Here is a 17,117-nt window from a genome sequence, read left to right on the forward strand (position 1 = left end):
TGTTTATAAATTGGTATCTAATTTTTTTAATTTATTTTTTATAATAAATTTTAAATATTTAAAATTGTTATTTTTATAATTTTTAAGCTAAATATTATATTTTTTTACAAGCTAGACACTATATTTTGAAAACCATAATAATCACCATACCTTATATCCTTCGAAGTGTTCAAAATTTATAATTGGGCATTAATTAATTATTTAAATATAATAATGTAGTTAACAGGGATAGCAGTCATATAATAACAATAATAGTTAATCATACAATAATTAATGTCTGATATGTGATTAAAAGAAATAAAAAAATACAGAGAATTACTTTTTTAGTCAAATACATTTAAATATTATTGACAAGAAATAAATTATTTTAATTTTATAAAATTATTATTTTTTATTATATTTTTTATTTTGAAAAATTTAACATTTTGGACTATAATTAAAAATATAAAATACAAAAATTAGAATTTAAAATTTAAAATTAAAAAAATAATAAAATTAAGTCAACGAAAAGAATATAGAAAAGAGGCAAATGGATGCCGGTCAGCTTAGATTGTTCTGCTTTTTTATTCGAGAATGAGACGTAAGTGAAACGGTCAAAAGCACTCAGCGTGTTCGACATTATTACCCTCTAAACTCACAACAACAATCACACACTATTCTGTACTTTCCACAAACATGAGAATCTTCATCACTCCCCTTAACTACCTCATCATCATTGTTATTAGCTTCTTCTTCTTCTTCATCATTCCATCAACCTCTTCGGATACTTTAACCGGAACACAAAACCTCACAACCAACCAAACGCTATTATCACAAAACCAATCCTTCGTGCTGGGCTTCTTCAGAGGTTCCAACACCAACTATTATCTCGGAATATGGTACAACAACATCATTCCTCAAACAATAATTTGGGTTGCAAACAGAGACAACCCCATTGACAACTCTACAGGCTATCTCAAGATTGGAGAAAACGGAAACTTTGTCCTCCTCAATTCATCCGGCAACCCCGCATGGTCCTCCAACCAAACCAGCGCCAAGAATCCAGTTCTCCAGCTCCTCGATACCGGTAACCTTGTTCTCAAAGATTCAGAACAGAGCAATAACTACCTATGGCAGAGCTTCGATTACCCAACAGATACCTTGTTAGCTGGGATGAAGTTGGGTTGGGACTTAGACACAGGAATTGAGAAGTACTTAACATCGTGGAAGGTCACAGGTGTTGACCCTTCTTCCGGTCACTACACTTACAAGCTAGATTACCGCGGTTTACCTGAGATTTTTCTGAGGAGAAACCAGACTATCATATACCGAACTGGTCCTTGGAATGGTGAGAGATTCAGCGGGGTTCCAAAGATGAACACCGATACTGATTCCATTGTGTTCAGCTTCTCCGATGACGCGCACGGCGTGTTCTACTCTTTCTCCATCGGGAACGCTTCTTTGTTATCGAGGCTAACGATGACGTCAGATTCAGGCGGAGAACTTCAACGGTGGACGTGGACAGAGAGCAGCGAATCTTGGAACGAGTTCTGGTACGCACCGGCGGATCAATGCGACCATTACAGGGAGTGTGGTCCGTACGGAGTGTGTGACAATAATGCATCGCCGGTTTGCACATGTATGAAAGGGTTCAGCCCTAAGAACCCTCAGGCTTGGAATCTGAGAGATGGATCTGGCGGGTGTGTGAGGAACACGGGTTTGAATTGTTCGACTGACAAGTTCTTACATCTTGAGAACATGAAGCTGCCGGAGACAAGCAGCGTGTTTATAAATAAGAGTATGACACTTGATGAATGTGGGAGTTTGTGTAAGAGGAATTGTTCATGCACTGCATATGCAAACATCGATATTAGAAATGGAGGAAGTGGCTGTGTTATGTGGCTTGGTCAACTCATTGACATTAGAGTCTACGCTACCTATGGCCAAGATCTCTTCGTCAGATTGGCAGCTGCTGATATAGGTACTGTCTAATTGATTAAGTGGTTGCACATTTTTGCCATGATGGTGACGTTATTGCAAGTTCCTTCCTAATTGATTAAGTAGTTCATTCTGATGAATTTAGTGACACACAGGATCTACTAGCTCCAGCAAGAGTCGTAGAGCAGTTCTGGCTATTGGCATCACACTTAGTGCACTTGTTTTAGTTTTGGGATTGGTTGCTATTTGTTACTTAAGGAAGAAGAGACAACAAAGATCTAGAGGTAATGTATAATAAACTTCCCCATATGTCTCTTTATATAGTATATATGGTACTCTAGTGTATATGGTTTTTGTGCTGCATAAATAAATCATTTACCTTGGTTATTATCAATAGCCGCTATTCCAGGTTTTGTCCACAGAAGTCCTGATAGTTTGATGAATGAGGTGGTTTCTTCTAGAGGATACTTAGGTGATGAAAGCAACATGGATGATATAGAGCTGCCATTGTTTGATTGTGATACCTTAACAATGGCTACAAACAATTTCTCTCAAGATAATAAACTTGGAGAAGGAGGCTTCGGTAGTGTTTATATGGTAAGTTGTTTTAATACTTTAGTTTGTACATAGCTGCGTTACTAAAATTAAATATCAGATCATAATAAATGTACTAATGTATTATGTATATATACACTAACGAACAAATTGTGCCTATAATAATACTAGGGTAGATTGATTGAAGGTCGAAAAATTGCTGTGAAGAGATTATCAAAAAATTCTGGACAAGGAATTGAGGAGTTTAAGAATGAAGCCAAGCTAATTGTCAAACTCCAACATCGAAATCTTGTTCGATTGCTTGGTTGCTGTATTGAAAATGATGAAAAGATGTTGGTGTATGAGTATATGGAAAATAGAGGCCTTGATTCCATTTTGTTTGGTAACTTGCATTATTTATTTCAGTATATTGAATGTTCAGTTTTTTTTTTTTTTTTTAATTATCATATACATTTGTTTTGCTTGTTATCCTTAATTTTTATATAACAATGTTGCAGACAACTCAGAAAGTAGAGTTTTGCTTGACTGGGAAAGGCGTTTTAATATTATATATGGAATAGCTAGAGGACTTCTTTATTTGCACCAAGATTCAAGATTTCGAATTATTCACAGAGATCTTAAGATAAGTAACATATTACTAGATAGTGAAATGATTCCTAAGATATCAGATTTTGGAATGGCAAGAATATTTGACAAAGATCAAACACAAGCAAAAACATTAAGAGTTGTTGGAACATAGTGAGTATACCATGATAATTCACTAACTTGTTTTTTGAAAAACCAGATATGTGGCTTCATTTTTAATTTATGCATCTTTTTATTTTGCAGTGGTTATATGTCTCCTGAATATGCTATGCACGGAAACTTTTCAGTAAAATCTGATGTTTTTAGTTTTGGTGTTATGGTATTGGAGATCATAACTGGAAAGAAGAATAGAGAGTTTTACAGTGATAACAATGAATTGAATCTTCTGGGAAATGTAGGTGAAAAAATTCTCTTTAATAAGAGTACTTAACTGAAAAAATAAACACTATGATCGCTATATTATAATGATTACTGTATGTTCTTTTAGGTATGGAAACATTGGCATGAAGGAACCGCATTGACACTTCTTGATCCATCAATCTGCAATTCATACACAGAAGCTGAAGTTGTAAGATGCATACATATTGGGCTCTTATGTGTCCAAGAACATGCAGAAGATAGACCAACAATGTCTTCAGTGATCTTAATGTTAAGTAGTGAAACTTCATCTTTGCCAAATCCTAAAACTCCTGGATTTTCCATAAAGAAAATTCATCCAAAGACCGAGTCATCTTCAAGTAGTGTAAATCAAGTTACCGTCACAATGTTAGATGCTAGGTAGTTAAAGAAGAATGATGATATCATTCACTATTTTTGTATATATTCTGAGAAACATAAAAAAAAAAAAAAAGACAAATTCTACTATTTAAGTTGTAGCCTTTTTTATTCTTTAATCAAGTTAAATTTGATTAGTTAATAAATCCTTTAGTAATAAAAATGATTATTCCATCAGAATACAGAGACAAACTTATAGCTTCTATTTTGATATCTATCTACTTTGGTCTTGTTTGGTGTAGCACGTAAGAAGAGAGAACTTCATTATTGAAAGAAAAAGAAGACATTAGACATCCATACACAACATGGTTGAGGAAGATTATAAGGTGTTTTAACAGCATTGATCTTTATTATATTGAAATATCAATGTTGGTCAAACATTTGATAGTTTTTTCATAGTTTAATAATATAAGCCGCCTACTTAAATGTAACAATCCCAAACCTCCAAATCTCCAATGATTCCTAAAATCCTACCTTAATGCAACAGTTCGCATATAATAAAGCAAATGAAAGGGTGCACACTACCTCTGCTTTATGGAGTTGTATTAAGGACAGAACCTTACCATAAAATCAACCTACATGGAACAAAATTACTTGTTGTCGAATGTCGGGTGAATTCTAAATAATGCTCATTAACATAAGAAGGAAAAAATTAGTTGCATTAAGTGAAAAATGCCCTATATTGAAGAGATTAAAATCCTCTTACTATAATCTTATTATATGTATGCAGTAATTTATTAATCTGTTATAAACTTTTCAGTAGAATTTAAATTAATAAATTAGTATTTAATATGTAAAATTAAGAGATATAATAAAACATTCTCATAATACTATTAGTTTATAATTTTTTTAAAATCGTAATTGTAAAAGTAATGCCAATTATATAACATTTTTTGTTTTTTATTGTAAAAAAAATAATCCAAACAAATATAAAATCACCTACCAAATAAAATTAACATATAGATTTCAATCGATATGTGTATAATGACAAAACAATATAGTTAATATCAAAATAATAGAAAAATAAGGTCGATGCACAATATAAAGATATTCGGTTCCGCTACGTTACCAACAGCATATCTGCCAACTTTTATTTATAATTATGTTTCATGGAAGTGTGTTAATGGATGTGTCTAATAAAAATGTCTTTTTTATAGTTATGTTTAATAGAAGTGTCTTTATAGATATATTTTCTGGATGTGTCTCTTTATATATGTATTTAAAATATATTAATTATTAGACACATCCACGAACACACTTCTATGAAACACAATTATAAATAAGAATTGGCAAAAGTTAGCAGATAATATGTTGGTACCCTATACTTTTCCAAAGATATTTAACTAAAAATGCAATTAATTACATATGTTAATATGTTATAACTTTTAATGTTGTTCAAAATTTGTCTCCAAAATTTTAGTCCGGTTGTCTCCGCAGTGTCATACTGTCGTTGCGCGGCTCGTGATCCCCCTACCTACAATATAATGATATATTAAAATTGAGAACAATTAGGGAACCAAAAGTATATTAGCCAAAAATCAGTAAAATGTGTTTGGGTTCCATGAAAAATCGGATTTTTTGGTTTGTGCACCGTGATCTCAGGAGCGATTTTCAAATATATTATTAAAAAGTGATTTTAATTAAACGGTTTTGTTTACTTTTTGGTTGGTCACATTTTGGTTCCATATACTTTTTCATTAAAATTTACACAATCATAAACATTAACTTAAATAACAATGAAACAAAATTCTTTAAAGGCATATAATACCTCTTAATCAAAGGAAATTGTCGCTGTCCAAATCCGTCGTCGACATATAGGGAAGTAATGATATGCCCAAGACATAAGCAATTTTCCGCATTCATCCAAATTCAGTTGCCAATTATTGGTGGCGTGACACATATGAAGGAACAACCACATAAATATAGTTGAACTCCAAGAGAGATGATCACAGCACTCCACATTCTCCAAAAGAGGTAGCCATCTCTTGTGGAAGTGGGAGTTTGATGGCATCTGGAAATAAAATGTCGTTTATGTATGATGTATCTTCAGGTGTATTGTATTTGTCGTTTTTTTGTCGTATCTTCTTTCAAATTAACATATAATATCTTTGAATTACGAACGGTCTGTCTATTCTACGTCTGTCTGTGATTGGGACTTTACATAGCAGGTGCTGACATAAGTCTTTTATAGAACGTCTATTGTAGAACTGCTCCTATTTACCAATGTAGCCACTAATAAAATTTGGCAAAGTCTTCGGTATAGACACCAAGATAGTATCTATATGTGTAGATAATGGGTGGCAGGCTGTGGCGATGACATGTAGTATATGGAGGGGACAAGGTGATCAGGCCTTAACAGGAGTTGCAGTAAAAGCTGATGGGAGCACGTGAGGGAAGGTCTTTGGTTAGATGGGGTAATTAGGTGTTAAAACTAGTAATCAGTTTTTGCTGATTAGGGGCCCAAGCCTTGTGGCCCGTTTTTTGTTGTTGGACCAAAATATTTTGATGCTTTTTTTTAATCTGTTAACAAAAAAGAAGGACCCAGGTAAACCCCAAACCTCCCTCGTGACCCAACCCCCTCCTCTTGTTCCCTGAAACAATCATTGATACACGTACAGGAGAAAGCAGATTCAAAGAAACCCTCACGGTCTTGACCTCCGCCTAGCCCTGCATGGTCGCCGACTGACAAAGGTCCTCGGCGCCGACGCCGTCCAAGGTCCCAAGCACCGCAGCTTCTTCCTCCATCCTCGCTGCCTAACCCAGATCCTCCATCGTCACCGCCTGACCCAGTAACTCGGCAGGTCCTCGCCGGGTCTTCATCTTTGCTGGCTTCTAGGCACGGACCCAGGTTAGTGGCTTATCGTCCTCATCTTCACTGAGGGTGTGGTCTTCTTCTTGAATTTTTGTTTCTTTTTTTCTTCAAGTCATCTTCGGTCTTGCCTTGCATTTTTGTTCTGAAGTTCGGTTCTTGGATTCTTCTTCTTCGATCTTGGGTTGGGTGTTGGTTTGAAGTTTGATTCCGTCTGTTATGTGCAAAATTAAATTAGTACTGTGGAAATTTATATGTATGGTTGCTAAGGGTGAAAACTCATTCTCTGTTAGGCGGAGTTTACACCGTATGGTTGCTAATGGCAGAAGCTTACTCTTATGCTAATGGTGGAAATTTGTATATTGTTGAATGCTATAAGCAGAATTTGAATGTCTCCGAAGTACTTGGATTATTGGATTTGAATGTCTCTGATTCATTGAGTATTGATTTGTGTTTTTGATATGAAATTTGTGATAAAAGATAAGTGACTTCTCGTGATTATGAAATTTGTGTTTTCCCTCAAGTTAATTTTGGTTAATGTGATTTAATTGGTGTTTAGGGCAGGAACCGAAGAGGTTTTTTTAATTGGATTTGGAAGGTGAAGTTTGGTTGACTTTTGGTTTAATTTGGTAACAGTGTTTATGATTGGGTTTATCTGGTTTTCATTCTTTTTGAAGTTGGTAATAGTGTGATTTCCCTTTGCTGTTTTGTAGTGTTTGTTGCCGAATGATGTCCGTTCTCTCTTGCCTCTGTTTAGTAATCTGTATTGAAATTATGTACATTTTCAATGCATATTTGTACATTTTCGTTGATATTATACCTTGTGAATAAGTATCCGATTAAATATTATTCCACCGTTGCGGTTAAAATTTTTGTCTAGTTGATGATTTGTGTACCGATTTCCTTTACTTGAATTTGTAAAGTTGACTGTGTGTTATATCGGTTTGCTGCTGCCCTTTTAAGTTGCAAAATTCTTTAGGGTTTTGCAATTTCAATTGGCGGATTAGCTATGTAGGTGTTGTGGTTCTCTGTTTGTTAAATTGTTGTTGTGTAGAGGTTAAGGTTGTTGGGTAGAGGTTAAGGCTGTGTATGAATATAGATCTGTTTGGATTTAGATCTGTACCATATAATGACCATTTGGTTATTGTTTTCCTTGTCTTGAATTTGTTAAGTTGATAGTTTCTTAATTTGTGTCGGAAGAGCATTTCACTTGCAGGATATTGTTGTATGAGGTCGGCGAATCGGTTTCATTAGAGTCTGTAGCTACATCCGAGTTGGAAATTTCGTCTTTCCATATCAATTTTCAAGTTGCCAAGAGGAGAGAACACGATGACATGTTCGATGAAATGTACTATTTAATTTTACTTGAGTTAAAAAATTATAAAAAATTAAATAAAAAAGTGTTTTAAATAGTAATTATAAATGTTTGACTATTTTTTTTATTTTTTATCTATATATCAGCAGGTGAACTCGTTTAATTGTTGACTTGTGGTTGGACTAGAGACTCAGTAGTCTAATAACCTAAGTAGTTCGAAGAGCAGTTCACTTCTAAAACCATGGTTATTATTAAATTATTGAAAAAATATAAACTTGATGTTATGACAGTGAATAATAAATTTTCTTAAATGGAGTACTAAACAAAATAGTATTAAAAAATTCAAAAGAAAAGGGTATAACAAGGAATAAATAAATTAATCATAACCTGACATTATTATTTAATAACCTTTTTTAACGAGTTATCCATAAGGAAGTGAAGATATTAAACATTTCATATTCTTATTACAAATTTTAAGAGACATAAAATTGAAATAAATTTATATAAAACGATTTTACCGATAAAAATAACATAAAATAAATAGTATTTTATAAAAAATGGAATGAATTAGAATAATAAAGTGTATAGTTTATGGTGAAACTGTTAGCATCTCAAATATTTATTATTTTAATTACGATGTTATTATTATTATTATTATTATTATTATTATTATTATTATTATTATTATTATTATTATTTATGGGGGGTTTTGGGTTGTTATAATGATGCATCTAGTATGTACTGTGAGTTCAAGTAGAAGAGATTAGGTCTCACAAAAAAAATGAGGAGATTTGGATGGGTTATCAAAAGAGTCAAAGAGGATATCAGAAGCTTTTCAATTGCACAACTCACGATGAAAGTATAGAGTGGACAGGTTTGGGGGTGAACAGCATGTATTTTTATTTTGTGATTGACATGTGTTGGAAATATAAGCTACTACCTATAATAATTACCTATCTAATGAATAAAATTGAGGAGTCTTAATTTTTTTTTGTTACTGTTTCAAGAAAGTAACATGTTATCATGGTCCTTGATACAGTTTTTAATTCATATGTATTGGTTTTTATAAAGAAAAAAGAAACAAATATGATGGAAAAAAAAAGCAAATATCTTATTTTTCTATTCAATTGAGTAGTAGTTGCATTATGTATCCAAGTTACGTTAAGAATTGGTTAAAATTACATGAGGTACTCACTGTCTAGTATTTTTTGTATGATTTTATATCATAAAATAATAACCAAACAATTAAGGTGTGATTGGTTGACAATTCTAGAAACAAGTATAATTTTCTTGCACACAGAAAAGGCCAAAAAATAAATACAAAGTTATGTATTTCTCTAAAAAAACGAGTCGCGATTTTAATGAAATTAAATGCAAGTGAATATAGAGAGTTTCACATATTTGATATTTGTTAAATTCTGATTATCTTATCGTTAATTAAATATAATAAACTATACAAATATAAAAACATATATTTATATGTTTTTGTTTATATTTTCTCATATTCATTATTAGTTATAAATATAAAATATAATATTTTTGTTCCTCTGTAGTTGTCATTTTAAAACTTTTGTATTTTGAGAACGTAATAAATTTTATCGGATTGAGTGTTTGTTTAATATTTTTAAAATATTTCCCTTTTTCTAAATTTAAAAATTTATTTGTTAATTTACTTGCTGATTCAGTCGTCGTATGTCTTATCTATAATTTTTAATTAATTTATATTTCATAACACATATTTTTAAATGTGAGTAAACAAACAAATTAAAAAAAAATCGTTTTTTCATTTTTTGTGAATATAATTTGTTTAAAGTAACATGCGCATTTGGATTCACTTTTATTTTCTTTAGGCCGGTGGGAGGGGGAGGGGTGGTAATGGATAAAAAGAAGTATAAAATACTTTTCTCTTACTTATGAAGTATAAAACGCCTTCCTCATACTTTTCATAGTGGTGTCAGTACTCTTGATTTTCTCTGTAATCTTCGAAGATACCTCAACCGTTGCATGTGTTAATGCTCATGGCGACTGAAGCTGGTCGTTTTCCCTTCTATGCTGTTCGAAGAGGACGTGTCCCAGGCATTTACAAGTCATGGGAGGAATGCGAGCATCAGGTGAAGGGGTTCCGGAACAATGAACACCGTGGCTTCCATGATCTGTTGGAAGCCTTGGCTTGGCTGCGTAGTGCCGCATCTCCTCCTGCTCGTCGGCCAACACCACATGCTCAACCGTTGAGAAGAAGACCGTCAAAATTGCTAGAAGGTGCTTTCTGTTCACTCCGTTCGTCTCAGAAAGTTTCTTCCGTCGTCATGGCTGCTGAGAATTTGGACTGTGGAGATGGTAGTGGTGGGAGCAACCCCACTGGAGTGACTGGTGAGCACGAGGATAATTTTTATAATTATTAATTTTGAATCGGTTTTTTTCATGTAGCACTCCTGTAAATGCAGAGTTTTGGTAATGATGTAGATTTTAATTTATTATAAAATAATAAATTGGTTTGGCTCGTGCAGTGGAGGATATGGGGACAGATGACCGTTTTGTGTATCTGGAAGATATGGAGTTGATGTTGATGAGGGCGTGTTCATTTTTACAAATAGGTTCTCCGCTTTTTGTTCCTCAGGAAATCAACACGAACGATGAGCGTGTGATGTTCGGATTTACCGTGGTCCTGCCTCACAATAGCAGAGGCATAGATCTCGTGGCTCATGGTCCTCTGTGTTATGAGGAACGTGTTGCTCGTCAAGAAGTTTCATTCACAATGCTAGATAAAATTCTTGTTGCTACTGGTTATACCATTCATGATTACAACTATCGTATCTTGAGCCGGGTCAAAGAAAGTTTGAATCAGTCAAGGGCCGAGGAAGTGGGTAGATTATGGGAGCGAATTCGTATACTAGAAAAAGAAAATGAGGAACTTTCTGGACAAATTGAAATGTTTGGGGAGATGTTAGAGGAATAGGTTGCATGCTCGAGGATGTAATGCATGTTTTGGATGGAGGTATTCCAGCCCTTGGGATTTCTATGTTAGTGTATTTTACAACTTGTAATTTGGCTTTATTTTGTTAATGTGTCGTTGCTGGCTAGACTTATTGGGTGGCTGGTAAATATCTGATTCAGACTGAAATTACTCTTGCTGTGTTGTTCATGGTTTGTGTAATGACTTATATTAAATCTAGTCGTTAATTTTATGCCATTTCATTCTGGGGTTAGCTACAAGTGTTATCATGATAATTTATATCCAAGTCGTTGCACATGTAAAATCCAAAGGAGTGGAACAAAAGAGGATCTCATATTTTTTGCCTAATAACAAAATATTCCATTCTGACCAGTGAACTCTTTCATGTTGGTATACTAATGAAAAATTGTTTGCTCAAAAGAAATTAGTATTTTCTAAGAGGTTGCTTCAGCCTCAACATTTTGTCCAACCTAAGATATGTTAATGTCTAATAGATCCTTGGATTCAACTTGTTCCATAATTACCAGCGTTAAACTCAGAAGGCAGAAATCACGGTGCCATAAGGTTGTGGTTTTGTTGGCTAATTTACAAATAAACTAACGGAGCTGATGCACATATAGGTTTTTAGTCGGCCCTGCAAGGTGGGCTTGATGGATGACATTTGCATTCAATCAATCAATCTTTTGTAAGGTTGAGTGTTGCAGTAGGAGAGGGTGTTTTGGAAGCAACATCACATATTCAATACCTCGGAATGTGTGCGAAGCAAAAATCCTACATCTCAAACCCTCTCTATCTAAAATGGACCTCCTTTAGTGCTTTTTGCTGTCTAATCCTACCGTGTGCTTCTTTTAGACTGTGAATTTTCTGTAGTACTCCAAGCCTTTCTTTTCATGAACCTAAAACAATTGGGCCCTATCATCTACAAGCCCATTACTTCAACGTTTTCTTTATGAGGTATTTCATATCTCCAAGATACTGCATCTGGGAATCTCATCATTTGGACCGTGTAAACTTGGCGCCAAGTACGTTGGTGCAATCTTCTTTGCTCTGAGTCGTTGGAGGCAGACATGAAAAACAAGGGGAAGGCTACTGTGCAGAAGGTTGGGGGTCCTCCTGTGACCTCGAAAGATGACTCCGGTGTGGAAGAGGCAAAGCAGATGCCGGCTGTGACCGAGGAGGCATTTTCCACATCAGATGATCCTGTCGTCGACGTCTTCAACAAAGTTCGTGAGGTGGGTTGCATAAGGATCATTTCCAAATGGATCTCTCTTGGTAATTTTATCTTTCAACCGTGTGTATATTTTTTTGTATGACATTTGTTTTCTTTGGGTTACCAGATTTTGCTCGGATCTGATGGAGCAACTAGGTCTATAGTTGAGACCCAGTCAGAGGAGATTAAGAAGCTTAAGCGTACTGTTGACGGTCACGGAACCCTACTAGAGATACTGTGGTCGGAATATGCAAAAGGACGAGAAAGACCGCTAACACACCAGGAGAGGTATGGTTCAACTAAAGGTGTTGCTGTTCACGATGCAAAGAAGCAAAAGATGGAGTGGCACCGAAAGCCGAAGCTGGCCTCAGACGATGTCGACGAGGTGGCTTTAACCAACGATGTCGATGCTATAATAGCCAAGATTGGTGCAGAAAATACTGACAACAACAACGGTACAAGGTCAGTAGCACAGTCTACCACTGTGAAGCAACAACCACTCAAGGTAGCAATGCTGCAAGCTCTTCACTGATGGTCTCTCACATGAACACTGTATTATTTCGAGGTTCTTAACATGTATAGTTTTTTTTGTCACGAGCTAATGCTTCTTTGTTTCTCGGAATCATTTGAAAATTTTTTTGTAGCGGCGGCTAGAGTTCGTTTCTGGCAATGATTCCAGTCCATACCCCATTCGCGCCAACGCGGGTAAGGAAGTCCCTCTCTTTTATCGAGTTGGTGCACCGGGCTTCATGGACGGAGGAGACCTCCCGCACGTAAGTCCTATAACCTTCCTTGGTTCCCGCCTTTGTGTTGTTTACACGACATTTATGAGTGGGAGAAATAAAATATCATGCCGGAAACCTGTGCAGTGTATTGAGGTTGTGTTCCGCCCTCCCGCCGGTGTCAACTTTATGACTGTTGAGTTAGCGGTCGCTGCGTACGTCTTCGGTCGGAAGCTGTCGATGAAGTACGTTCCCTCATTCTTCAACTTATTTTAAAAGTTTGATTTTTGCACTTGTTACTTGTATGTCCTTGTGGTTTGTAAAGGTGCTTTAGCCATCACCTTATGCATGTTAACTTCGTGATTTCATTCCTGATGATAGATCATTATTTTGATTCTTTCATGAAGTATCACGATAAGCCATCTGTTTAGCACTGTGTATTTCTTATTAGCTAATTACTTTAAGGTTTTATTAGTTGCTAACATCCATATCTTTGTGCATGGCTCCTGACCAAAGTTATCCCTTTTTTGCTCAATCCCATAAAGCTTAGTACAACTGCTCCCCCACCCCCCAAACCCATTTATTTTTCGATTTGTGGCAAAATCAAAGAACCATGCGTGTTTAGCCCACCAAAAATTCAAGTTCTGTAAGAAATGGAAAATTAAAGGAAGGCCTTAGGCCCGTTTTCAACCTACATATACTGCAGCCCAAAAAAATTAGAATTTTGGTTTATCCTTTCCATTCAAATTTCCAACTCCATTAAAAATTAAAAGATTCATCAAGTCCAACGGAAAACTACTTGCTATATAATAATTACCAAAACCATGCATTACAAATAACCAGCATGAATAATTTGTTGTAATGTGTTTCACACATTCCTAGTTTTACGTTGAAGTCCCAATAAATTTATTCCCTTTTGCTTTGCTGCTATATTTTCCAACTATTCTTTGCTACAGTTTTGTTTCTTTGATCCCAATTTCGCTTGATGGAACCTTGCAGGGAGGTGCTGATCCCCAATGAACACTGCCAGGGAGACAGGCAAGCTTTGTGGACGTTGCGACCTGGAGAGGAAGTTGTGGACGATGTAAAGTATTCGGAACTACCATTTAGTCGGCTCACTCTTATTTGTCTTAGTTTAATCAGTTGTATTCATAAGCTTTGTTTTAACAATAACTTTTTACGTCACCTGTGACGCTATGTGCAGGTGCTGACTCTGCTGGCTACTATGCTGACTGATGAGCGAGCAGATAGGCGCATCTGGTGGCTTCCAACGACATTTGCAGTATGTTGCCTCAACACCGAAAGATGTCATCTGTCCGCCCGAATTTATTTTAACCATGCTCGACTATATTAAGTTTTTAAACGATGTTTTAGCAACCCTTTACCAACAACTTCAACTTCTCTTATGTATATTGTAATCACGAGTGCCAATATGGAAACTAACGGACAACATTGATATTGCAGCAGGTGGCCCTGAATCCTGTCGCATTCTGCCAGGAGACATTGTCCTTCATCAGAGAACACTACATGGGCCGGGCTGATGATCTCACGAAGGTATACCCCTGTATTCCAAAGGACTATGGACTTGTGGTTTCATCCATCTATAGCTGTCCCTGCCGAATGTTAAACTATTTTTTCCTCGCAGATCTTTGTACCGATGCACTTAAATCGTCATTGGTATCTAATGATCATCGATATCCAGAATGAATCCCTGATTTATCTAGACTCTCTCAAGTCCCAAAACACGCGTGCCGCCAGGATCAACCAGATGTATTTTGTGGTAGTTTGACCGTGTCACAATCCCTTTTGTGATACTTAATAAAGATGACCAGCATCCTTTAATTTTACTATACTTGAGTCTCATGTCTATTTGGCATTGCAGGCCAGGTACATTCAACAATTGCTGCGAGAAGGAAAGTTCTATGAGAGGCCAGAAATCAAACCACCACAAGTCACGAATTTCAAGTTTTTAGAGCCTGCGACGGGTCAACAAGCACCAAACTCCAATGATTGTGGCATCTGGGTTGCCCAATGGATGGAGCTGTCACACCTATGGGGATTCTTTGACTTGGAGGTATGTATAGGTGTTCTTTTAACCGGACTGCATTTTGCTTCCTGGCCACCATGGCGTGGGATTATGTGATCTTGTGACTTATATTTCATTCTATGATGCAATATGTTTTGATAATCCCCTAAAGCTTTGAACCTGTATGGAAATAACACAGTGGCTCATTTTATTGTTTGTAGAGGGTTGATGATGAAACTCGGATGAGGTTGGCCGTGGATCTGGTTATGTCGAAGTCGAACCCTAAGAGGGAGGAGGTATGTCAGAAGGCTGGATATTTTTGGGATAACTCAGTGAAGAGCTACCTCGGCAGTGATGGATGTGACGCGAAGGATGGCGGGCAAGAGGATGCAGCAGCCAGCAGCATGAGCAGCCAAAGCCTAACCATCTAAGTTAACGTAGTAGAGGGTTGTTATTTTTTGGAAAGCTCCTCAAGCGTGGGGACAAACTTCATTCTCCTGACGTGTTATTCTTGTTCCAAATATTCCTTCTATCATTGCATGCAACCTTTTGGTTTTGTTATGTTGCATGCAGTTTAGGGGTAATTTATTTTGGGCTACCAAAGTTGGTAATTAAATTGAAAAGATGTGCCACACTGATGGCCTGAACCCATTAGAAGGGTTCCTAAATTGTGATGGATTTTAAATCACCTGCTTTGACTAATATCAATGAAACCTTTTACACAACACCCCTTGAAGTCTAGCCGGGATATCTAATTTAGTTAAGCGTTAATTATGTTAGTCTTTATAAATATATCAAAGTTTTGGATTATCGTTAAACTTTTAATTGTATATGTTACATGTTAGAACTAATAAACTTAACTAATTCTCTTTCAGGACAAAATGTAACTAAAGATTTTAAAATTTTTAATTGTCGTTGTTTTTAACTTAATAAAAAACCTTTGAATTACTCTATAACATTTTTTACCTATACAATATCTTGGTATACAATTAGGAATATCTTGTAAACCAAACTTAGAAAACACATGTCATGTCAATAATGGAAATAACTTATACTCGAGAATTGGAATTAACTAACACTCGAGAAATGTTTACTAGTACAGTAAGAAAAGATAACTAAATGAAGGTGAAATTGTAATACTCCAACTGGGCGAACTTTACTTCAGTGCATGCATGTTCATGGTTGAGACAAATGTATGAAAACTTATATTTCTCTCGATGGGTTACATTGCGCTGGATATGCCTGAAGATACAAATTCCTGGACCTGAGAGATCGTAAATCATCTGATATTTCTTTAGCCTTAAAATGCAATGAAAAGTGGGAACAGGAAAATTGAAATAAATTTATAAATTGCGTGGCTAACAAATAGAGATGCTGCTGTCTTTCAACATGCCCTCAACTGCAAAAGTATTTCATCCAATATATATAGGAATAACAACACCATAATTTACTTTTCATGCTAACTTGGATGCAGCTGCACGATTCCGGGCATCAGCCAGATTAACGGAATACAAACAAAGGAAATTTAGAACCCATAAAAGGTTGGTAACGTATAAAACATTTTTCCATCCATACAAAGAACACCATGTGCTCGATACCTTCAACAGCGATCTTGTAACAACCGCAATATTTTCAACACCTACAATGAAGAACCTCACATTAATCCAAAGTCACCCAAGATCAATGAATCACAGTAATTACTTCTACTCCACGATGACTATAACAAACTCAAGTACATGCAGCTAACTTGCAAGCTCCATACCCATAAACTCATAATACAAACAGCGCCATGGAATAAAATATGAAGAAATTCCCAAACACAATATCTGCCACAAAGCATGTTCTATAGATGGAGAAATCAGAACACGAGGAACAATCAAAAGGGAGATTACCAAGCCACAAGTCGATTACCTCTATGTTCCAGTCGACGGTGTTAGCCACTCCGCGCATGTTCCTGGTTTGGCTTTGCGCTGTGCCTATTACATGGTCCCATCTGTCGTTAGCTCCGCCATCTTGCTCAATACGACAATCATCTCCCTCTTCTAACCATTTGCCTTGGTCAGCGTGCACGTCAAAGTGCGGAGAAACAACCTACATGACAACAAAATTGATATAAAATTGCTTACTTAATGAGGTAAAACTAATTAAGTAGTGAATATAGGGTTTGCAACCAAGTGTTTACCTCGAGTTTGGTAACTCTCGTTTCCTTCTTGGGACAGTGTGTATATCGTGTCGAGGTTGACATTTTTTG

The 17,117-nt window shown here is 35.8% G+C and overlaps 1 protein-coding gene across 1 annotated transcript; it reads left to right on the forward strand.

The window, feature by feature from the left end:
- The first annotated feature begins 595 nt into the window (after nucleotides 1-595).
- LOC112782874 (receptor-like serine/threonine-protein kinase SD1-8) lies at nucleotides 596-4,011 on the forward strand. The gene is made up of 7 exons (XM_025825522.3): nucleotides 596-1,960; nucleotides 2,073-2,201; nucleotides 2,315-2,514; nucleotides 2,644-2,854; nucleotides 2,970-3,210; nucleotides 3,301-3,451; nucleotides 3,545-4,011. The coding sequence occupies exons 1-7, from the start codon at nucleotides 676-678 to the stop codon at nucleotides 3,836-3,838; spliced, it is 2,511 nt and encodes an 836-aa protein (XP_025681307.1). The 5' UTR covers nucleotides 596-675; the 3' UTR covers nucleotides 3,839-4,011.
- The last annotated feature ends 13,106 nt before the right edge of the window (nucleotides 4,012-17,117 follow it).

Source organism: Arachis hypogaea, chromosome 20, assembly GCF_003086295.3.
Source record: "Arachis hypogaea cultivar Tifrunner chromosome 20, arahy.Tifrunner.gnm2.J5K5, whole genome shotgun sequence".
NCBI classification, from domain to species: Eukaryota; Viridiplantae; Streptophyta; class Magnoliopsida; order Fabales; family Fabaceae; genus Arachis; species Arachis hypogaea.

What these genes read in the sequence shown, in the direction of transcription:
- LOC112782874 (XM_025825522.3), top strand. Translation starts at nt 676, where the DNA reads ATGAGAATCTTCATCACTCCCCTTAACTACCTCATCATCATTGTTATT. An exon ending in CCTTGATTCCATTTTGTTTG is followed by an intron (nt 2,855 to 2,969) that starts GTAACTTGCATT and finishes ACAATGTTGCAG; the next exon opens with ACAACTCAGAAAGTAGAGTT. An exon ending in AATTGAATCTTCTGGGAAAT is followed by an intron (nt 3,452 to 3,544) that starts GTAGGTGAAAAA and finishes ATGTTCTTTTAG; the next exon opens with GTATGGAAACATTGGCATGA.